Source organism: Tursiops truncatus, chromosome 5 (genome assembly GCF_011762595.2).
Source record: "Tursiops truncatus isolate mTurTru1 chromosome 5, mTurTru1.mat.Y, whole genome shotgun sequence".
Lineage (NCBI taxonomy): Eukaryota > Metazoa > Chordata > Mammalia > Artiodactyla > Delphinidae > Tursiops > Tursiops truncatus.
In genome coordinates, this window is record NC_047038.1 from 87,046,393 (window position 1) to 87,066,925 (window position 20,533).

Here is a 20,533-nt window from a genome sequence, read left to right on the forward strand (position 1 = left end):
TCATTTCTCCCCTCAGCATCCTCATTTGTGACCATTTGCAGGACATTCTTTCTCATTCTGAAAAATCATCTACAACAAAGCCTGCTATTTTTAAATCCATAAGAGTGTACTTTTAATGGTGAGTTGAAATTTTCCCACATAAACAGAGTACAATGTTACCACAACGTGTTGAGCTCAACCCTGATGAATGTGGAAATTTGATATAATGTATCCAGTATTTCTAATGACATTACATACTGAACTTTATCACCTATGACCAATGGCCAACCCACTCTCCCAAGAAGTCTGGACATATTTTCCTGATATCCAACCTGAAAAAAACTTCAAAAGATTAGTAATAAACCTATATAGTTTTTTCTATTTAGTAGAATTTTAGATATACTTAATTCAGTGGCTGTCCTTCTGACATTCATCAAACCACTCCATAGAAAAGTGGCTCTACAGAAGGTTTTCAAGCATATACCCTAATTTCCTCTGGGTAGTATGAACTGGTCAACAATTTTAAAGAATTTTGTAAATTTACAAAGTCAAGCAAGTGATAACTCAATTCAACTCATATTTATTGCTTTACCACATGCAAGATACTTTGCTGGGTTGTACAAAGAATACAAAATGAACAAGACACAAGATCTTCCTTTAAATCTAATATCTCAAAATAAGAACACAAATAACTATAGCATCAGCCAAAGTAGAATAAAATAAATATGAAATTCATTAGTTAAAATAGAGTTTCAGGGAAGGAAAAGAAATCCTGACTCCAAATTAGGGGAAGAAAGACAATGACAATTGTGGCATAAAGAAGGATCTTTAAGAATGAGTAGAACATTGACAGCCAGAGATGAAATGGGAGACTCCAGGCAGAGGGAATATCATGAACAAGTTTAGAGAAACAAGATGAAAATCCACTAAGGCTCTTTTCTGACATCCAGTGCATACTTCCATTTCACCTGCACATTATACAGTGATTGATACTGGCTGTATTTCCCATAAGAATGTAAGCAGGTATTCTGTCTTATTCACTTTTGTACCCTAGCATCTAGTACAATGTCTGGGCTAGGACAATTTAGGTTTATATTTAGTAGGTGTTGTTGGAATTATTATGCACCAGGGAATGCTGACTGCAGTTTCCAACTATTAATTTACTTAATTATTCAATTACGTTATCACAATATCACAATAATAAATAGCAATCATGTGTCTCAAATCCTTTTAATACTGTGATTGAATGATCAAGTGGTAGAAGGAGAAAAAGAGGTTTCCAGTCTACTTTATCTTTTCATTGCTGAACAGGTCCTCTTAGACTGGGATTCACAAAGAGTGCCTTGGGTCTGGGTAATTCCTATCTTCCCACATCCATTGGGTGTAATGGAGTTGGGAAGAGGGTACATTACTTGGCTTGAGAAATCCTAGGAAGTTCAGGGGTCACACAAGAGAGGTTTCACCAGGATTCTTCTAAACCAGGGACTCTTAACCTAGGTCTTCACAGTTAGGCTCTCAGGACATCCATGATACACATGTGTTGTTAGATACATATTGTGTTCACGGGCATATGTGCCTTTTTTCTGAGGAGATGGTGTATAGATTCAATCAGATTCTCAAAATATTCCATAAACCAAAGAAACTTAAAACTAAAACCAATAAAAAACATCAAGAAATGTCTAGACCTACAGGGCTAGGTGTCACCTGTAGTTCACAAAACACTTTAATGAATCCTCATATCATTTAAGAAAAATAAATTACCTCACTGTTTTTGTTGATGTCTCTCAGTTTTGGAATGATTGAGGAATTTCCCCCTTTTATAGTACATATTTCTTGACACACACCTCCATAATTATATTACTGCAAGTTATCAGCTTTCAAACTTAAAATTCGTTGTCTAAGAAATTACTCACCCTTCTTAATTTCCCTTGTTTATTTTGGCCAAAGTCTACTGACTGCTCATTTTCCAAGCTAGGGCATGTCCCATTCTAGCTTGGGGTTGGAGACATGTCTGCAACAGGCATTTGACGCACTGTCAGTTCCCTGAATCACCTGATGTCCAGACAGTCACACAGTGATTCAATTCAAATGAGCTATTCATTAGCACCATACTCTAGATTGGGAATAGAACCCGTCTCCTCACCTAAGCCGAGGAAAAACAGTGTCATAAAATTCAACTCTGCCTCTTCCAAAAAAGAAAAATATATATATATTTAAGGAAGCCCCTCCCCCTACACATTCACTGAAAATAATGCCCAGGGGAGAGGGAATTACCCAGTGTGGTGGGCTCCCCCTACTCAATGAGGCTTGACTATTTAATGTACCTCCACAAAATGTAAGCTCTTTAAGGGCAAGGATTTTTGCCCCTTCCATTCAGTTTTATCCCCAGGAACTGAAACGATGCTAGCAGAACATAGAGTGAATATATGCTAAATAATGGGTTGGAAGAATGAATTGACTGAGCAAAAGAATGAAGGGCTTCCCTGGTGGTGCAGTGGTTGAGAATCCGCCTGCCGATGCAGGGGACACGGGTTCGTGCCCTGGTCCGGGAAGATCCCACATGCTGCGGAGCGGCTGGGCCCGTGAGCCATGGTCACTGAGCCTGCGCATCCAGAGCCTGGGCTCCACAACGGGAGAGGCCACAACAGTGAGAAGCCCACGTACCGCAAAAAAAAAGAATGAATGAATATGTCTATGAAAGCCTGTGAGAACATAAAGTTGCTTCCCTTCCACATACTTTAGCTCTTATGTTTCATTGTTCCTCTTAATTTCACCTTCTTTACCAAGCTATTCTCTGTCCCATCAATCATATATATCCTTCAAATCCACTTAAAGTCTCATCTCTTCTCTGAACTCTACCTTGCTCCAACTCCCTAGAGTATATACCTCTACCATTTATCCATCAACATGCAGTGACCATCTGCTGCTCTACAAAGTTATTAATATAGAAGACACTAAAGAAATATAAGACAAGGCCCCAGGAACTCTCCATCTATTTCAAGAGAAACATACAGTCAGGAAATAATGAAGGAGCTGTGTGAGATAATGTCTGATCAAGAGCCAAAGTAAATAATAGAAGCAAACAATCAAAAATACTACAGGTGATTAAAATTAGGTATCTCTCCAACCTTTCACTGCTAGCCTCACCTCATTTGGTTCCAGTGATAAGCAACAATAACATCTCTCCTTCATATGTAAACACTTGTTCTGCTCTTCTTGCATTCTTAATGAATGGATTATTTTTATTCTTCAAAACCTAGTTCAAAGGTCACCTCCTCTACTGGGTTTCTCTGTTGTCTGTCCCCAACAAAATTAACCACGCTCCCCTTCGTACCTGTGACTACTCCTAGGATTACATTTACCAAGCATACACGGGTTAACCTTTGTGTTTCTCTCATTCTTACCAGACAGTAACAAAAGTTGATTGTGTAATGAATAGTTACAGAAAAGGTTTTGGGAACAACTAATCGTCTCAGACAGACATTCTGTTCCCTAAAACTAGCCAAATCTAAGATGGCCTTCCATGGGACTTCCCTGGTGGTGCAATGGTTAACACTCCACCCTTCCACTGCAGGAGACACATGTTCTATCCCTGTTCAGCACAGAATGGCCAACAAAAAATAGGAACTAAGATGGTCTTCCATGTGAAATCCTGGCATGACACAGATTTATCTTTAATTGGACTCAAAATTTGTTGAACAGACCCCACCTCCATCCATATATAAATCATTAGAGAAGAGGCATATCTCAAAAACTCCAGGGGAAGCCTGGGGACCTGAAAACCTATGGTGAGCACCTCATTGTTCTTTCTGTGAAAGAAACCTCAGTGGATCCCTGCATTTTGCTTAGATTAAAGTAGATTTTTCCCCATTTAAAATAAAGTACACCATTCAACTTTTCTGGAAGGAAATTTGGCCATACTTATTGAAACTTAAAACATACATATCCTTTACTACAGTACTTCTAGGAATAATACCTACAGCAATACTCCCACGTGTGTGAAAAAAATTTATAAGGATGTTCATTGTACCACTTTTATAATTACAAATTAAAATGGGAATGGATTAAATTTCCATCAAAAGGAAATGTAATATAATGTAGTCATTAAATACATGAAATAAAATCTGTACTGACATATATGGTCATCCATTATTTGTTAAGTAAAAAAGTAAATTTCAGAGCAATAAACATAATAGGTCTTATTTTTTAACATACACAGTTATATTTTGATGTTTGATTTATTATGTATACATGATAAACTAGGGATGTCTGGGAAGCCATTTGGGAAGGAGATGGAGGTGAAGAAGGATTGTAATTTTTCATTGTCTGCACTTTTTTTAATTACACAAAGTATATCTTCCTGAAATACCCTCTATTCAAATGGTAGACATTGGGTAACATGATGTCTGCCGCTAATAACTCACCTAATGAAGTGTTGGGAAATGAAAGAAACCAAATGATTTCACAAACAGCTAAGTCCTCATTGGTCCCTCAGTTGCCAGCCTCCTGGAGTCAAGTTTAAATTCCTACTACAAACTCACAGCTCATGAAAGGGTAAAATTTTTCATCATAGAAACTAGAGAAATCAACTGGACTTTGCATATTGTCTCACCTGTACATTTTGCCTAGTGAAGAAAAAGGTAACAGAAATGACTATGTTTCAAATAGAGCATTCTTTTTTTTCAAGTACCACCTTGTCTCAAAAAGAAAAAAATAGAGTGAAAGAATAACACTATTTTGTTGTTTCAGGTAGTAATTTGAACATGAAGGCTACGATTCTCCTGTTTTGTCTTCTAGGATCAACTCTATCATTACCAGTAAGTGAAAAATGTATATTTTATGAACCAACCAGCCTGAGCTGCATCTCTCTCTCTCCTTGCCCTCTGCTAAAACTGCTTCGTGACCCATTCCTTTAGTTTCCTGTTTTTATTTTCAAAGTTGAAAGATGATAAACTAATGAAGTGTTACTGCATATTTCAATGTACTTACATTGTTAAAATACATCCAATCTATCGTGGATTGAGTGGATTAATTTTATAATAAATTAATTTTTATTATTATTTTGATTTATTTTTGAATAATAAATTATTGATTATTTGATTTATTTTGAATAATAAATTAATTTTGATTATTTTTGGCAGAGAAATAGGGTAGAAATTAGGAGAAAAAGGAATGCTTTAGATTATGTCTGCTCAAAGTGGATAATGATTCTACTTCCAAAAAGAAGTTAAGATTTTCTTGCCAACTAATTATTTTGTCATGACCAAAGATGTAAACTAAAACATTCTGATTTTTCTAATTGGAAGCATGAAACATCTAGATTGTATAAACTGTAAAATGTCTACCAAATCATGCAATAGTAAGGGAATATTAGAAAGCAGTCAATATTTTTTACTTAGAACATTTCATCACAAAACCTGTTCATATATAACAGTTTTTTGAATAAAAAAGAGCACTAGTATTCAAACGTGTATTCCAACTGTCCTTCAATATTTTATAGACATAATATGGGTGGTTTGGGTCTCTAAGTGAATTTCCCTTTGTTTGAGATGCTTCAGTGTGGACAATAAGAAAAAATTTTTAAATATTTACTATGAATTAGCAGAACAAAAAGAAATAATTCTCAGTTAGGCCTCAAGCTCACTTAACACTTCCTTACTCATCCATACAATCAGCAAATATTTACTGAAAACTCTCTGTATACCATATATTGTGCTAGTTGCTGAAGATACAATGGTAAGAAAAAAAGGCATGATCCTTCATGGTGTTTACAAGGGCTATAGATACTAAAAAATATTTTTAATGTTAAATTATAAATTATAACCATGATTAGTTCTATGAAGGACCTGAACAGGGTGATCTTGGCGGAAGGGGATGGAACAAAACATGAATAACCATCCTCCTTCTTATTTCATTGCAAATATACATTTGTCGGGCTTCCCTGGTGGTGCAGTCGTTGAGAGTCCCCTGTCGATGCAGGGGACACGGGTTCGTGCCCCAGTCCAGGAAGATCCCATATGCCGCGGAGCGGCTAGGCCTGTGAGCCATGGCCGCTGAGCCTGCACATCCGGAGCCTGTGCTCCGCAACGGGAGAGGTCACAACAGTGAGAGGCCCATGTACCGCAAAAACAAAAACAAAAACAAATATACATGTGTCCTTTAAAGAAGTTGTCTACAAAAATGTGATGTTTAAACAAGGTAAATTAGGAAGTTAAATTCTTTGTAAAACATGGATTTTGCGCTTCACCGAAGAAGTTTGTCAAAAGGTTCTTCTAAATAAGGTGTCTCTAGTGAATTTAAATTACTATAAAATTTGTAAAGACCCAAGACAAATAAAACTTTCCTGGAGCACAGCTATCATTCAAAGCAGATTGAGGAGTGCTGTGCAGGTTAATGCAGATTGGGAGCGCAGTTAGAAACAGTGGTGCAGGGAATGTGGGAAGTAACATTAAAATGTCTATTAGGTATAGTATTGGTATTTATTAAATAAAACTCAGGACACATAGACAAGGTTTTTAAAAATGATTTGTACATGAATTTATTGAATTATCATAAAGGTATATAAAATGAATCGAACACTTAAAGCAGCCTAGCAATTGTTTTCAGTAAATCAAAAGTTTTGGACTAGGGTACATACTGGAGATGCGACAGGTTGCATACTCAGAAGAATAGTCAGACTAGGCCTCAAAAAGAAGGTGAGCTCGAGCAACAACATGAAGCTGGTGATAAAGTGAGCCAACGATGGGGGAAAAAGCATTCCAGACAGAGGGAACAGGTGGAGATGAGGCTCTGAGGCAAGAAGCAGACTTGAGTGTCCCAGAGACAGCAAGTAGCCTAAATAACAGTAGGAGAGTGAACAAGAGAAAATCAGGTAGGATGGAAGGTCAGAGAGGCACTGGGGGCCCAGGGCCTGAGGGCATTTTAGGCCATTGTATTGTCCCTGGCTGAAAAAGAAGTCAAGCCACGGATTGAACAAAGACGTAAACACACCAGACTGTTGTTTTAAAAGGATCCCTCTGACTGCCATGCTGACAGTGGATTGTAGCGGATGAAAACACATTTGCAGAATTTATACTTACATAATCTTAAGGCTTAAAGGGACCCCTAAGGACAGATAGTACCAATCTTACCTCTTACAACTGAGAAAAAAGACCGAAGTGAAATCAAGAGTCATTAGTAGCTCCAGGATATATCCAAGTGATCCAAGGGTTAATGCAGTGCTGGGGGGCCCACAGCACACTGCCCTTGGGGATGCAGCCAGGAGCAAATGCCAACCAGAGTCAACCTGGCCAGAGAGCTTCCACCTGAATGCAGATGGAATACAAAGAAAAACAAATAGAAGGATTCATTTCTTCAAGGACTAAAAGCACTTGCAGGGATCCTAGTACAGGCTCTGCAACTCAAAATATCACCTTGGCAGCTGACACTGCTTCTCACTTCCCTCTTCTATAAAACAATACAACTAGATCATATGGATTCAAGGAGATTTTTACCCCTAAAATTCAGTTATTCTCAATACACTAGGAAAATATCCTGGCCAGGAAGGGGACAGAATTTCCATTACAGGAAGTGACTTTTCAGGCACGAGGTAAAATTAGGAAGCTTTGTGAAAATGCAGTAGAAATCATGGCAGCTTACCTTCAAGCTTTGGGAAAAAGCAAATGTGTATAGAGCTAAGGTGTGGACTATATATTTCATGTCCTGGAAAATGAGGAAAGCACTTTCAGAAAAGAAATGGGAACCTAGGACCTACCTCCAGAAATCCATGTGCCCTATCTCACCCTCTGTCCCTCCCCAGAGCACCCCTCCTGGTCTGGCACTTTTCTGCTCCACAATTCCATCTCCTGTCATGCACAAAATGTTCCACGGAGTTAAAACTGCTCCAAAACCCACAGAGGCTAAAGACAGATGTTTTTGCATTTGGGTCAACTTGTTACCTCCTGGAAATAAATGGATGCAAAACCTCAAACACAACCCTGTTTCTGCAAAAATTTGTTATCACAGATGCAGCTCAACCCTGCTTTGGTAGTTCCTCCAACAAAGCTGGTTCCAGGTCAGGCAACACTGCTAAACCAACAACAGCCAAATCAGGTAAGAGTCCTACAATGGGGAACATATACAGACCAGCAAAGGAAACATGTTAAGACTAGTGGATTTAAAATCAAGATTCAGCCAAAGTCTCATGACTGAGCAACAGAGTGAAAAGCTTTATTTGGGGGAAAATAAAAACAAGAAAATACTTGTTTTCAAAACTTTGAGCAAGAAAAGCAACACATCTTCATTCTTTTTCCTTTTGTCTGAATAATAATTTGGTTTAGCAACCAAATCTAGTAAACTCTGAAAAGCAATAGCTACACCTATTGAAACAGCTTGGTCATCTATGCCCTTGAAGTACTGTGACTTAATCATGTATGGCATTTGCCAGAACTAGCAGGGATTAAGAAGTAATCTATAAAAATAATTGCAGATTTCCTCGTGGTTTTCTTAAATTTCATTGTTGCTGATGAGCTGATGTGTTACTGTAAAATCTGTCTTTGAAACATATTTAAATACATATGAAAACTGCATGGTCTCCTGGCTACACACCCGCTTCTTCCCACCCTTGCTCTGTTCAAAAGGACCTCTCCTTACCTATGTCTAGACTTTGTGAAATAGTACAATAATACCAGTCTAAAGTTCTCTTTTTGGTCTATGGACATTATACAATACTCATGTCAGTAGCTGACCTCCCTCCTTAAGGAACTAGAAGCTCTGGGGACCTTCTTTGAAAAATAATACAAAGTTAGATATGTAAAATTAGTTACTAACGTGAATAATTTATAATTAGATAAGAAATAAGAGTAAATTACATATTTTTAAGCTGATAAATACCTTAAACTTGACACATCGCTAGTGTGCCTCCTAGGGCCATGGAAGGGGGCAATGTTAGTGAGAGGCCCTGAAGCTTTACCTTCGTGGTAAATCCACCTGTGACTGGAGTATAGGTTACTTGAGGATATCCTCCACTGACAGCACTGTAAAACCAGACAACCTCTTGTCTCACACATCAATTTCAATGCCCTGCAGGTCTTCCCTTCTTTAAGTCTAATTCCATTGACACAGATGCTCACACTGGGGTCAGACCTGCAACTGGTAAGTACTCTTTTTTATCATTTTAATATCCATTGTTAAATAAAAATAATACCTAATGTGGAGGGTATGTGTGTGTGTGTATCCATAGATGTACACATGCACACATATTCATTGTAGTGACAGAGGAAAGTCAAAGAGAGTTCAATGCTATTCAATACATCATTAGAAAATTTTCTTAGCAAGAGAATCTCTAAAGGAATTAATCTAATTCTTAAGTCTTTACTTCTTTAGTTCTTCTCACCTCCTCTCCGAGCTCCCCTCCCCATTCCTCTGACACATCTTCCTCATGGCCCATACAACATCCACATACCCACACAAACACTATGACTGCTCTCATTGCCCCAAAAACAAGAGCAAACAAGAAGGGGTAGAAATATCTACATTCTAAAAAAAAAAAAAAAGAAATATCTACATTCTTTTCATAGAATATCTGTATAGTTTAATCTGTTTGGGGGATAAGATAATGTTTCTTTCCTGCTTAAAATGGATTTTTTCCACTGGTCTGATTTAAATATAGTACTAGACCATATTCAGACTAGATATTTTATTCTGAGCCTCACAATTTTCATGGGGATACCTATGAAGGAACTCAGTCCTTCATAAGAAAGTCATCAGAAAAATTCCAGGAACCCTTGCTGTTGCAGCCAAAAAGGGAAGGCAAATATAGAATCACTTAAGTAATCCTCAGGAGAATGGGTTAAATGCCAAAGAAAAACTTAATATGAGAAAATTAGTCCTGGACTTGATTGTTGTACTAGTAGATTAAACAAGTCTTTGCACTTCATTTCTATATCTAATTCCAAATGCAGTGTAGTATACTATATATTTGCATAGCTAATCCTCCCTTTTACATTTATTAAATATGAATTCGGGTCCTGGATGTTTGAACTGAAACAACACAATGAAAATCTTCCTCGTTGCCCTACAGCTAAATCCTGCTGCAGGGATGGCACCTGGTACCCAGACCCTCCCACTGACCCTGGGGGGATTGAAGGTACAGCAGCAGCTGCAACCACAAGTGAGTTCAAAGACCTACTAAATTTAACAATGGGGAGCATTTTCCCTCAGGTGAAAGCCTAAAGGGGAAGAAAGAATATTTTCAAGGTTCTTTAAAGTTCTACCCTGATAATTTGCAGAGGGATGTCCTACTAAATTTAAAGCAGTCTTTGGCAATTTGGTTCTTGCTGAAATCCCATGAGAACACACCAAGAAAATAGCATGCTGCCCCATAACCTCTCTAGAATACATTTGTAATAGGTAACAGGAAATATGAAGAGTTGGGGAAGATCGAGAAGTAAAGAATAAACGGGGGGATTGAGAGGTATCAGGATTCTTCTCCAGCTTGCTCTGTTTCTATTGAAGACCTTCTGGGTGACCAAAATCATTCCAAAGAAAAAATAAGAGATGGATAAAGTCTATTTCCAGCAAATCTAATCTCATCCTTTTTGTGTGCTTTTTTCATGACTCCTCTCGAGTCCCCAAGGGTTCTCTTGTTCCTTCTCTCCTGCCATCGTTATTTGCTTTCAGGAAAACCCCCCAAAAAACCCTCACATGAAGATATAAATGACATACTTAGGACATCACCTCTTTCCAAAGTGTTTGCATTTTAACTGCAAAGTCCAAATTTTGTCTTCTTGGAACTTCTCTAAATAGTTAAATTACTCTAAAGAAATATATAATGATCCCTTTATGACTAAATTGGTTACTGTTAACTAATTCTCCCTAACACATGACCTCAGCCCCTATCATTCCCACGTAATGGTCTAATTTTTTGTAGAAGCTTTCTTGATTATTACATACATAGTATATGTTAACTATAGAGAATTTAGAAAACACAGATAAGGAAAAAGAAAAAATAAAATTTACCCATAAGCCTACCAGCCAGAATTAAACACTGTCAACATTCTAGGTTATGTCCTTCCACTCTTTTTCTATGCATATAAGTACACTTTTTAAAGACAATATGTTCTTACTATAGCTGATGTTCTATAATCTAATTTTTTCACTTAATACATTTTGAATAGTCTTTCCTATATTTTGAATATTCACTTATAACATTGTGAATCACTTATAACATTGTTTTAAATGATTGCTAGTATTCCATCATATTGAAAACATTGGGTTTTTTTCCAAAATTTTTGCTGCTATAAACAATTCTACAGTGAACATCCTTTGACTAAGGCTTTGACCACTTCAGTGATTATTTCTTTAAGACCAGTTCTTAGGAATAGAATTTGTGGGTCCAAAGATATTCAAAACTGTAAGAATTTTAATACACATTCCCAAATAATGAAGCATGACTATACCCTAACCATCTTCCTACCACTATGGACACGTCCAACTTATAGTAGCAAGCTTATATTAATTAGTAATTATAATCAAAACTGAGTTTAATTTACAAAATTATTTTAAGCTGCTCAATTTAATTCTATATCATATGCAACTAATACTTTTTTCTGTGCCTTTTGTCCCAAATAACAACACAAGAAACTATACTGCTTCATTTATTCATATTTGTAAAAATATGTAATATAACTAATTTTTACATTTCTTTTTTTAATATTGATGTGTATACCTGTCTATCAGTCATTACTTATTCCTTACAGATATATTAGAGCCTTCACTCAAAGTACCTGCTGCTTATTTATATCTTAATAATAAAAGTCATCCTCAGAAAAAGACTAGAGAGAGTAGCAAATAAAATGAGAATCCCTTTACTACATGACCCTGGTGTAATCCATCTGCCAATTGCCCAGGTTCAGTTTCAATTGCTGGCCTGCTCTAACCTGGAGGTCAGGCTTAGTACATCTTCATATCCACCAAAGAATATATCCACTGGAGTCAAAGGCATATGTGGGCACTGTAGATGTTACTAAAGATTCAGTAGAGACGGTTCGACATTCCACACTCCCCAACATGCAATAATATAAATCAATCCTCGTTCTCTGTGGGGATTCTTCGATGTCTCTAGGCTATGCCACCACCAAGGGTCCCCACACATGCCTTCTCCTGCGCAGCCCCAGTCCCTCCGACCCTGTCTCTCCCTATGTAGAGGACCTTACATCCCCGCCAGAAACCTGGGCAGCTGCCCACAGCGTTCATTTATCTAAGGCAGGCCAGAGTGGCTAAGAGTGAACTCTAGAATGCCAAAACTTCTGGTCAAATCCCAGCTCTCCACTTACTGCCTATGTGGCCAAGTTACCTAATCCTCTGTGACTCCCTTTCTTCATCATATAGAATAGAGATTAATTAGAATCTACCACTAGAGCTGTTAGGATTAAATGAGTAAATCTACATAAAACATTTAGAACAGTGCCTATACATGGTACTCATTCAATACGTGTTAGCTATTATTATTTCAAACAATATCTCTGTCGAAAACTAACACTTTTTCTCCTTGTTACATTGGTGCTACATTACTTAATTCTTACAATACATTTTTTACTTAGACATTTGTGGTTTCCTTTTGTATCTTTCTTTTCCTTCCAATTTGCCTTTAAAGAAGAAATTTCAATTTTGTTTTCTCCCAAATCCTGTGTCCCTTCCCTTCAATCCACTTTTCCATTGCCACCCTGAAGATGAGTTGCTTTTGGTCAGTAGCCAGGGATCTGACAGAGAGTAAGGCTTTTTCTTAAATGTGTGTACTTTTTACCTTTTGGCATTATGGGTGTTACTGTACAAACTTCTTGAGAAATAATAAAGTTAAGAGTCTTTTTATAAGACTTTCAAATCTTTTAGGTCTGGAATATTAAAAGTCCCATTTTGATAACTTTTGTGACACTCTATGAGTTTCTATAGAAATAAAAATAAACCTTAAAACCCTAGTTCTTTCTGACAGACCCCATGGTTAGTTCTTAGAGTGCTAGAGCACACCAACACCTCACCCAGATCTTTCCAACTACAAATCCATAACATGTACGCAGTTATCAGTGACCAGTGTGGTATTTCTCACTTAGCTCTAAGAACTCTGTTAGGATGAGCGTTGTTGAACAATATCAACCAAAATTTCCTTCCAGTGTTCTATTTTAATATCAAAATATCCAGGCAACAATTATGAGACTAAGTACACATGCTTCAAGAAATCGTGATATTTTAAAATATCCATTACATGTTTTAATATATCTTCTGAGATGTCATATAAAAGAAACACATGGATTTTATCAACATGATTGCTTGGAATAATTTTAGGTTTGGGATAGCTTGAAATCAAAGTTATTTTTTGTTCATCCAATTTACTAACTTCTACCTTTTACATGTGCTGCTTTGGACTGGTTTCTAAATCTCTGGGTCTAATCTTTTTACAAACTGGATGAGTTCCAATTCCCGTCCTGCTCTGTGAGTCCATATATATGATCATAGATGATACATTAAACAAATATCTATTCAGTAAATATTGTATGCTTTTTAAAAGTCTCAATATTTATATCACTACCAGAACTTACCTTTTAGTATATTTTTTCCTATGTCTCTCACTCTTTTTTCAGGTGTTACCAGTTATTGTAGCACACCTTGGAGCCCAGGTAGGATTATTTTGTAAAATGATTTTTATTTTAAATCATCTTAGTGTGAAATATTTCATCCTATCTCAATTCACCAAATAGTTGCCAAGTTTCCTATTTACTTTGCACTGTATGGACACTGATAATAACAAGAATAATTATCGAGCACTTACTATGTGCCAGGCACTGTTCTAGTACTTTTTATTTAATATGTACTATCTCATCTAATTTTCAAAACAACCTTTTATAGACAATACTTTTATTTCTAATGTAAAGATGAGTAACTGGCAATACTTACAGTTAGTTATTTATTTACAATCACACAGTTAGTAAATGTCACAGATGAAGCAACCAGTCAATCCTTTAAACCACACTGTTAAGAAAATATTAAATTAATGGGCTGATCTAATAATTAATGATTTGGGGGATTTTTATCTCAAATTTATTTATTAACTATATATCTTTTCCCTAAAAATGACACACTTTCCTCTCTCTCTATTTTCCTTTGTGAAAGGTAATTCTTGAGATCACTGATAAAATTACCAAGACCCAAGATCAAATATGAACATCAGATGGCAGCTATTACTTCTAAAAGCAGAATCAAGTATAAAATTCATATTAACTCTTAATTCCACATATGGGAACACATTCCAAGGAAATAATCTGAAATACAGCTAAGGTTTATTTACAAATAAATTCATCAAAATAATTTTATGGTAGAGAAGAATATTAGGTGCAACCTACATTTAAACAAAAGGAAAATTATTACGTAAACTGTACAACATAAAATCAAATACTTTGTGACCATTCAAAATTATATTTATTAAAATTTGTTGGTAATGTGGTTAAATGATTGCTGTGTAGTATTAACAGAAAAGGTAAGACACGTTGTAAAAATTACATGACTTCTAGTATGTAAAAAAGAAATGTTTGAAAAACATCTGCAAGAAAAAATATCACATTCTGCATGATGGGATTTTTTTTATTGCTTTCTGTATCTTCCAAGTCTCCCCTCATGTGTATCTATTACCTAATTATAGAAAACATGTAACTTCTGTAATGCAGAAGACCTCCCATCACTCAAATAATAAACGTTAGTAGTTCAATGTCATGTGCTAACTTGAGTTTTGTGATACAAATCACAAAGGCAGTTTAAATTACTGTTGAAAATAAACACATATCTCTTTATAATATTTATAACTATTTTAAGTTTTTAAGTTATTATAATATATATAATATATATATTGCCTCAAATATATTAAACCTTGCCTCAAATATATTAAAAATCTGTCTAATAACTTGTGTTATTTTCTTTTTAGGGTGCTATCCTAAGCTCAGAGGAATTGGTAAAAAGAAAAATTAATTACTAGTATTTCAAATTCCTTTCACTGCTACCACAATGCTGTTTTCTATCGTCATATAGCCACTTTTGACCACAACCCCTAAATCTGGTGCATACTATCATAAACTGAACACTTTTATAGGTCCTCACATTAGGTTAGCTTTTGTCTAGCTGGGGATTTCATCATCCTTCTCCAGCTACTTGTCCCCATTAATTTGACTTAGCTTTTGTTTTCCACATATTGATGTCAGATTCAGTTCTATCCAGAAAGCCAATTCATAGTTTAAACTTTGTATTGATTAAAATGTAGGATTGTAAGTTACTGAAATGCATGCAGATTTAGAATAATATACATATTGATATTTAGCGCAGGAAGGATTAATTTTTTGACTTAGATGTTTAATGTTTATAGAAAAATTTATTATTTTTCTAGCATCTTATGGTGATGAATGAACTCTTCTCTATACATATGAATAACTAGAGGGCTGACCCTAAATAAAACTCATAGTACCATTACTAGGCATTTCTATGCATTTCTGCATAAGTCATTTTCAGAGAAAAATTATTTGAATTAATATGGTATCTAAACATGACACTGAAGTAAAGAGTTGAGGCAATATCTGGGAAGACAGTTTTTAAACCTCTATTATTAAAAAGGTAGGGATTTGCCTAGACTGTCCATAAATAAAATCAAGTAACAGGGATGTTTTGCCAACACTGATACATGAATACCCATATCAACCAGTTATTGACCCGATTCTATAAAACAGGCACCTTAGTAGATTTTTTTACATGTGTTGCCTTTAATCCTCACCAGATTACAAAATAGAGATTTTTTTACATGTGTTGCCTTTAATCCTCACCAGATTACAAAGTAGAGTAGAGATACCAACTTTATATAAAAAGAAACTGAGACTCGGAAAGCTTAAGCAAATTAGGTCCGAAGGTCAAAAAAATAAAAGTAAATCCAGATTGAAAACCATTTTTCTATCCACTATACTAGTGGATAGAAAAATGGTTTTCTTTTTCTTTTTTTTTCTTTTCTTGGTGAAACTCACAGTAATAGCTATATTTTTTATGTAACTAACACACACACACACACGTTTTATGAACAAATATTTACCCTTAGTATATATAGTGCACTGGTAATTTATAGTCTATTATTTTTGCCTTATTTTTTAATGATGGGCACCACTCACATTTATTTTATTTATTTATTTATTTATTTATTTATTTATTTAGCTGCATTGGGTCTTCGTTGCTGCACGGGCTTTCTCTAGTTATGGCGAGTGGGGGCTACTCTTCGTTGCGATGCGTGGGCTTCTCATTGTGGTGGCTTCTGTTGTTGCAGCGCATGGACTCTAGGCACACGGGCTTCAGTAGTTGTGGCATGTGGGCTCAGTAGTTGTGGCTTGAGGACTCTAGAGAGCAAGCTCAGTAATTGTGGTGCATGGGCTTAGTTTCTCCGCAGCATGTGGGATCTTCCTGGACCAGAGCTTGAACCTGTGTCCCCTGCATTGGCAGGCAGGTTCTTAACCACTGCGCCACCAGGGAAGCCACTTTCTTTATTTCAAATGTATGAAAGTCCCAACTCCCAATTTGAAATTTTCTGTACTGTACTCCTATCTCTCCCTCAGCATAAGTCTAATTCTGGTTCCAATACCTCATAAATCTAAGACAGTGTTTTCCAAACATCAGTCCTGGACCATCAAACCAGGACAACTTGGAGAGCTGGTTAAAAATGCGTATTTCTGCCTTCCAGATGGTGCTTATGCAAACTAACAATTGAGATCCACACTCAAAGAAATGGACCTGTATCTTAATTTTGAATTCTCAATGCTTTTTATTATGTGAGAATGCTGTCAGAACTGAGAGGTCCCAGAGAACTGGTTCTTGCCTGAACTCTCTCCAAAACCAGCTGATTTCAAATTATTACTTCTTAGGAAGAACTTTTCACAGTAATTTTTTCCCAGGGGAAAAACAACAACAACAAGTGTAAGTAGCAACAACATTCATTACCAGTGGGCAAATCACTGACTGCCCAAAAGAGAGAAGACCCACTGAGTAACCTCAAGGAATACACCAGTGGCTGAATTGCCAAAAGAAACGTTTCTGACTGAATATTCCAATGCCTTTGAAAAATACATCAAAAGAAACTTGAAGGGGTGAAAACCATGAGATAAGAATTGATTAATCTACTTGAACTAATTTTTCCATTAACTTTTAGTCTCTTAAATTACTCTAAAAAGAAATATGGGCAAAGGAGAGATGATGCTTTAGGTCAACAACAGAAATGCAGCCCCCTGTAATTGTATGGATTTTCTCCCTTAGTTCTACCTCAAATGATGAACAAATGATGCATTATTCCTCTTCCTGTGACTGATATGAACAAATGAACAAATGATGCATTATTCCTGATATGAACAAATGATGCATTATTCCTCTTCCTGTGACTGGCTTGATTCTGGCTTTCCCTTTCTGAGGAAAATGAAGCACAGCAAGGAATCCCAGTAATGAAAACAGCATCAGGCTTGGCTTGGGAGAGGGAGGGATTTCCTCTGAGGAACGCTCGATCTTTACTGTCTTTTCTGACTCTACCCTCTCCATCTGTAAATCCTACCAAAACTTGCTGCCCTCAAGGAAGAAAAAGCTGGTTGACCACCTTTTAACTGTGTTCCTTTGACTTTGTTTTCTATTTCCTTCTCTCATTCCAGCCAGCGACCCCCCAAATCTTAACAGGATTTATCTTCCATCCCTTGTTTCCCGGAGCCATCCTGCCCACCTGCCCATCCTGCCCACCTGCCCACCTGCCCACCAGATGTCCAGAATGGAATCCTTCCTGCAGGACAAGCAGGAGCAAATCCTGCCATCCGGGGAAACTCAGAGGGCCCCTTCCCAACTACCAGTGGCACAGATGACGACTTTGCAGAGACCACCCCTGTAGGCATCCAAAGGGGCATACAGACCACTGAGGAAACCACCACAGGGTCACCAAAAGGTAAGTTCTCCAAGCCAGGAAAGTGCCCCAGGGCCGTGAAAGTCATCTGCAGAGTGAGAGAGGAGTTCTTTGTCTTGCCTTGACAAATACAGATCCCAGTAATATCAGGGAGCCCCCTTACTCACTCACATTTGATTACAGCAATGTGAGGGAGTATTTTTACTGGGCTACCAACCCTATTGGATCTATCCAGAAAGAAGACATTTAATTGCTGGCATAATTTACTTTCCATGTTAGGTCGGAGCTGGAAATATTTGGAAACAGACAGTGTTCTCCATTTCCCATCCCCCCCGCACCCTTCAAACACACACAGGACACAGTTAATCAATCAAGATACTCTTTTCCACTCACTAAGCATGGATGAGCCTCAGAACCTTCCTAACATAGGGAAGGTTCTGAGGCTTCAGAAGGTTGCAAGCTGCCACTAGCAATAGACTAGAATTAGTGCAATGCATGAACCCATGTGCCACTCCCCTCAGATGGGACTTAAGAAATGTTGCAAAAATCAGCTCTTCTAGTACCAACAGACAGAGATAATCATTTAACCTGTGAGGATGTCCAGACCCACATGTTCCAAATATCCAAATGGACAAAAGAATGATTTGCTATTGATACTCTTGCTCCAAAAAAAGAAATTTTGATCTCAAGTAAAACATGTTTGAATTCAATATGCCTTTACCTACATTTAAAAAGTGTCTTTTTTTCTTCCAGGAATTTAGTAAGCTGTCTCAAATTTTTTCAACTAAGCCACCTCAAATGTGGTGATCCATAAGAATCATTTTCATTGATCATATTATGGAATAGACTGAGACATACTGGAGTGTATCAGAAGAAATTAATTCTTAGTTTACCTAAAAATTTTTTCTTGAAATTTCAGAAGATATACACTCCTGGGGAATACTGACTACTGACAAAGAATACTAATTAAATGGATAAATTTATCTTTAAAATATAACATTATGCCACCTTAGACCCAGAAGATATGTATATTAAAATGTATTTTGAAACTGACTCTTTTTCTTCTTTGCGGGTGAAAGAAAGTTGGACAATTTCAGAAACTCCATTACTTCAGGATACTTAGATGGTACTCTTGGTCTAGACTTTCTTTGGAAGCAGACAATGCTGCAGTCATGGGAGTGGACATCCAGCTGTGTAAGAAGAGTTCTAATTTCCTCACAACTACCTTATGACCCACTCTATCCCATAAGAGCCACAAATTTAATTTTTAATATTCAAATTAAAAGCAAATTACATATGCATCTAAAATATGCAGTGGAAGTCAAGAATTATAATTCATATTGTCTGTCCTCAAGTTGCTTATACACAGAGCTAGTGATTATGGCATTTAATCGTTAATTTGGTATGCCTGAGTAAGAAATGAAATTGATAAAATACCTGCTAAAGAGCTCGAGGAATCATGTTCCCTGACTTCAGACTATACTACAAAGCTACAGTAATCAAAACAGCATGGTACTGGCACAAAAACAGACATACAGATCAATGGAACAGGATAGAAAGCCCAGAAATCAACCCATGAACCTATGGTCAATTAATCTATGACAAAAGAGACAAGAATATACAATGGAGAAAGACAAGTCCTTCAATAAGTGGTGCTGGGAAAACTGGACAGCTACATGTAAAAGAATGAAATTAGAACATTCTCTAACACTATATACAAAAATAAATACAAAATGGATGGATTAAAGACCTAAATGTAAGACTGGATACTATAAAACTCTTAGAGGAAAACATAGTCAGAACACTCTTTGACATATATTGCAGCAATATCTTTTTGGATCCACCTCCTAGAATAATGAAAATAAAAACAAAAATAAACAAATGAGACCTAATTAAACTTTAAAACTTTTGTACAAAGGAAACCATAAGCAAAACGAAAAGAAAACCCACAGAATAAGAGAAAATATTTGCAAATGAAGCAACCCACAAAGAGTTAATCTCCAAAATATTCAAACAGCTCACACAGCTCTATATCAAAAAAAACAAACAACCCAATCAAAAAAATGGGCAAAGGATCTAAATAGACAGTTGTCCAAAGAAGATATGCAGGTGGCCAAAAAGCACATGAAAAGATGCTCAACATTGCTAATTATTAGAGAAATGCAAATCAAAACTATAATGATGTGTCACCTCTCACAGGTCAGAATGGCCATCAGCAAAAAGTCTACAAACAATAAACGCTGGACAGGGTGTGAAGAAAAGGGAGCCCTCCTACACTGTTGGTGGAAGGTGAATTGGTATAACCACTATAGAGAACAGTATGGAGATTCCTTAAAATTCTAAAAATAGAACTATCATATGATACAGCAATCCCACTCCTGGGCATATATCCAGAGAAAACTATAATCTGAAAAGATACATGTACCCCAACATTCATTGCAGCAATATTTACAATAGCCAAGACATGGAAACAACCCAAATGTACATCGACAGATGAATGGATAAAGAAGATGTGGTATATATATACAATGGAATACTACTCAGCCATAAAAAAGAATGAAATAATGCTACTTGCAGCAACATGGATGGACTTAGAGATTATCATATGAAGTGAAGTAAGTCAGA

The 20,533-nt window shown here is 36.6% G+C and overlaps 1 protein-coding gene across 1 annotated transcript; it reads left to right on the plus strand.

The window, feature by feature from the left end:
• The first annotated feature begins 4,742 nt into the window (after positions 1–4,742).
• On the plus strand, positions 4,743–18,669 carry AMTN (amelotin). Its single transcript, XM_019932639.2, is given in 9 exon segments — positions 4,743–4,796; positions 7,984–8,070; positions 9,046–9,111; positions 10,040–10,129; positions 13,596–13,631; positions 14,930–14,956; positions 17,667–17,744; positions 17,746–17,950; positions 18,662–18,669. Coding segments are annotated over 9 exon segments (651 nt in total).
• Positions 18,670–20,533: the final 1,864 nt, after the last annotated feature.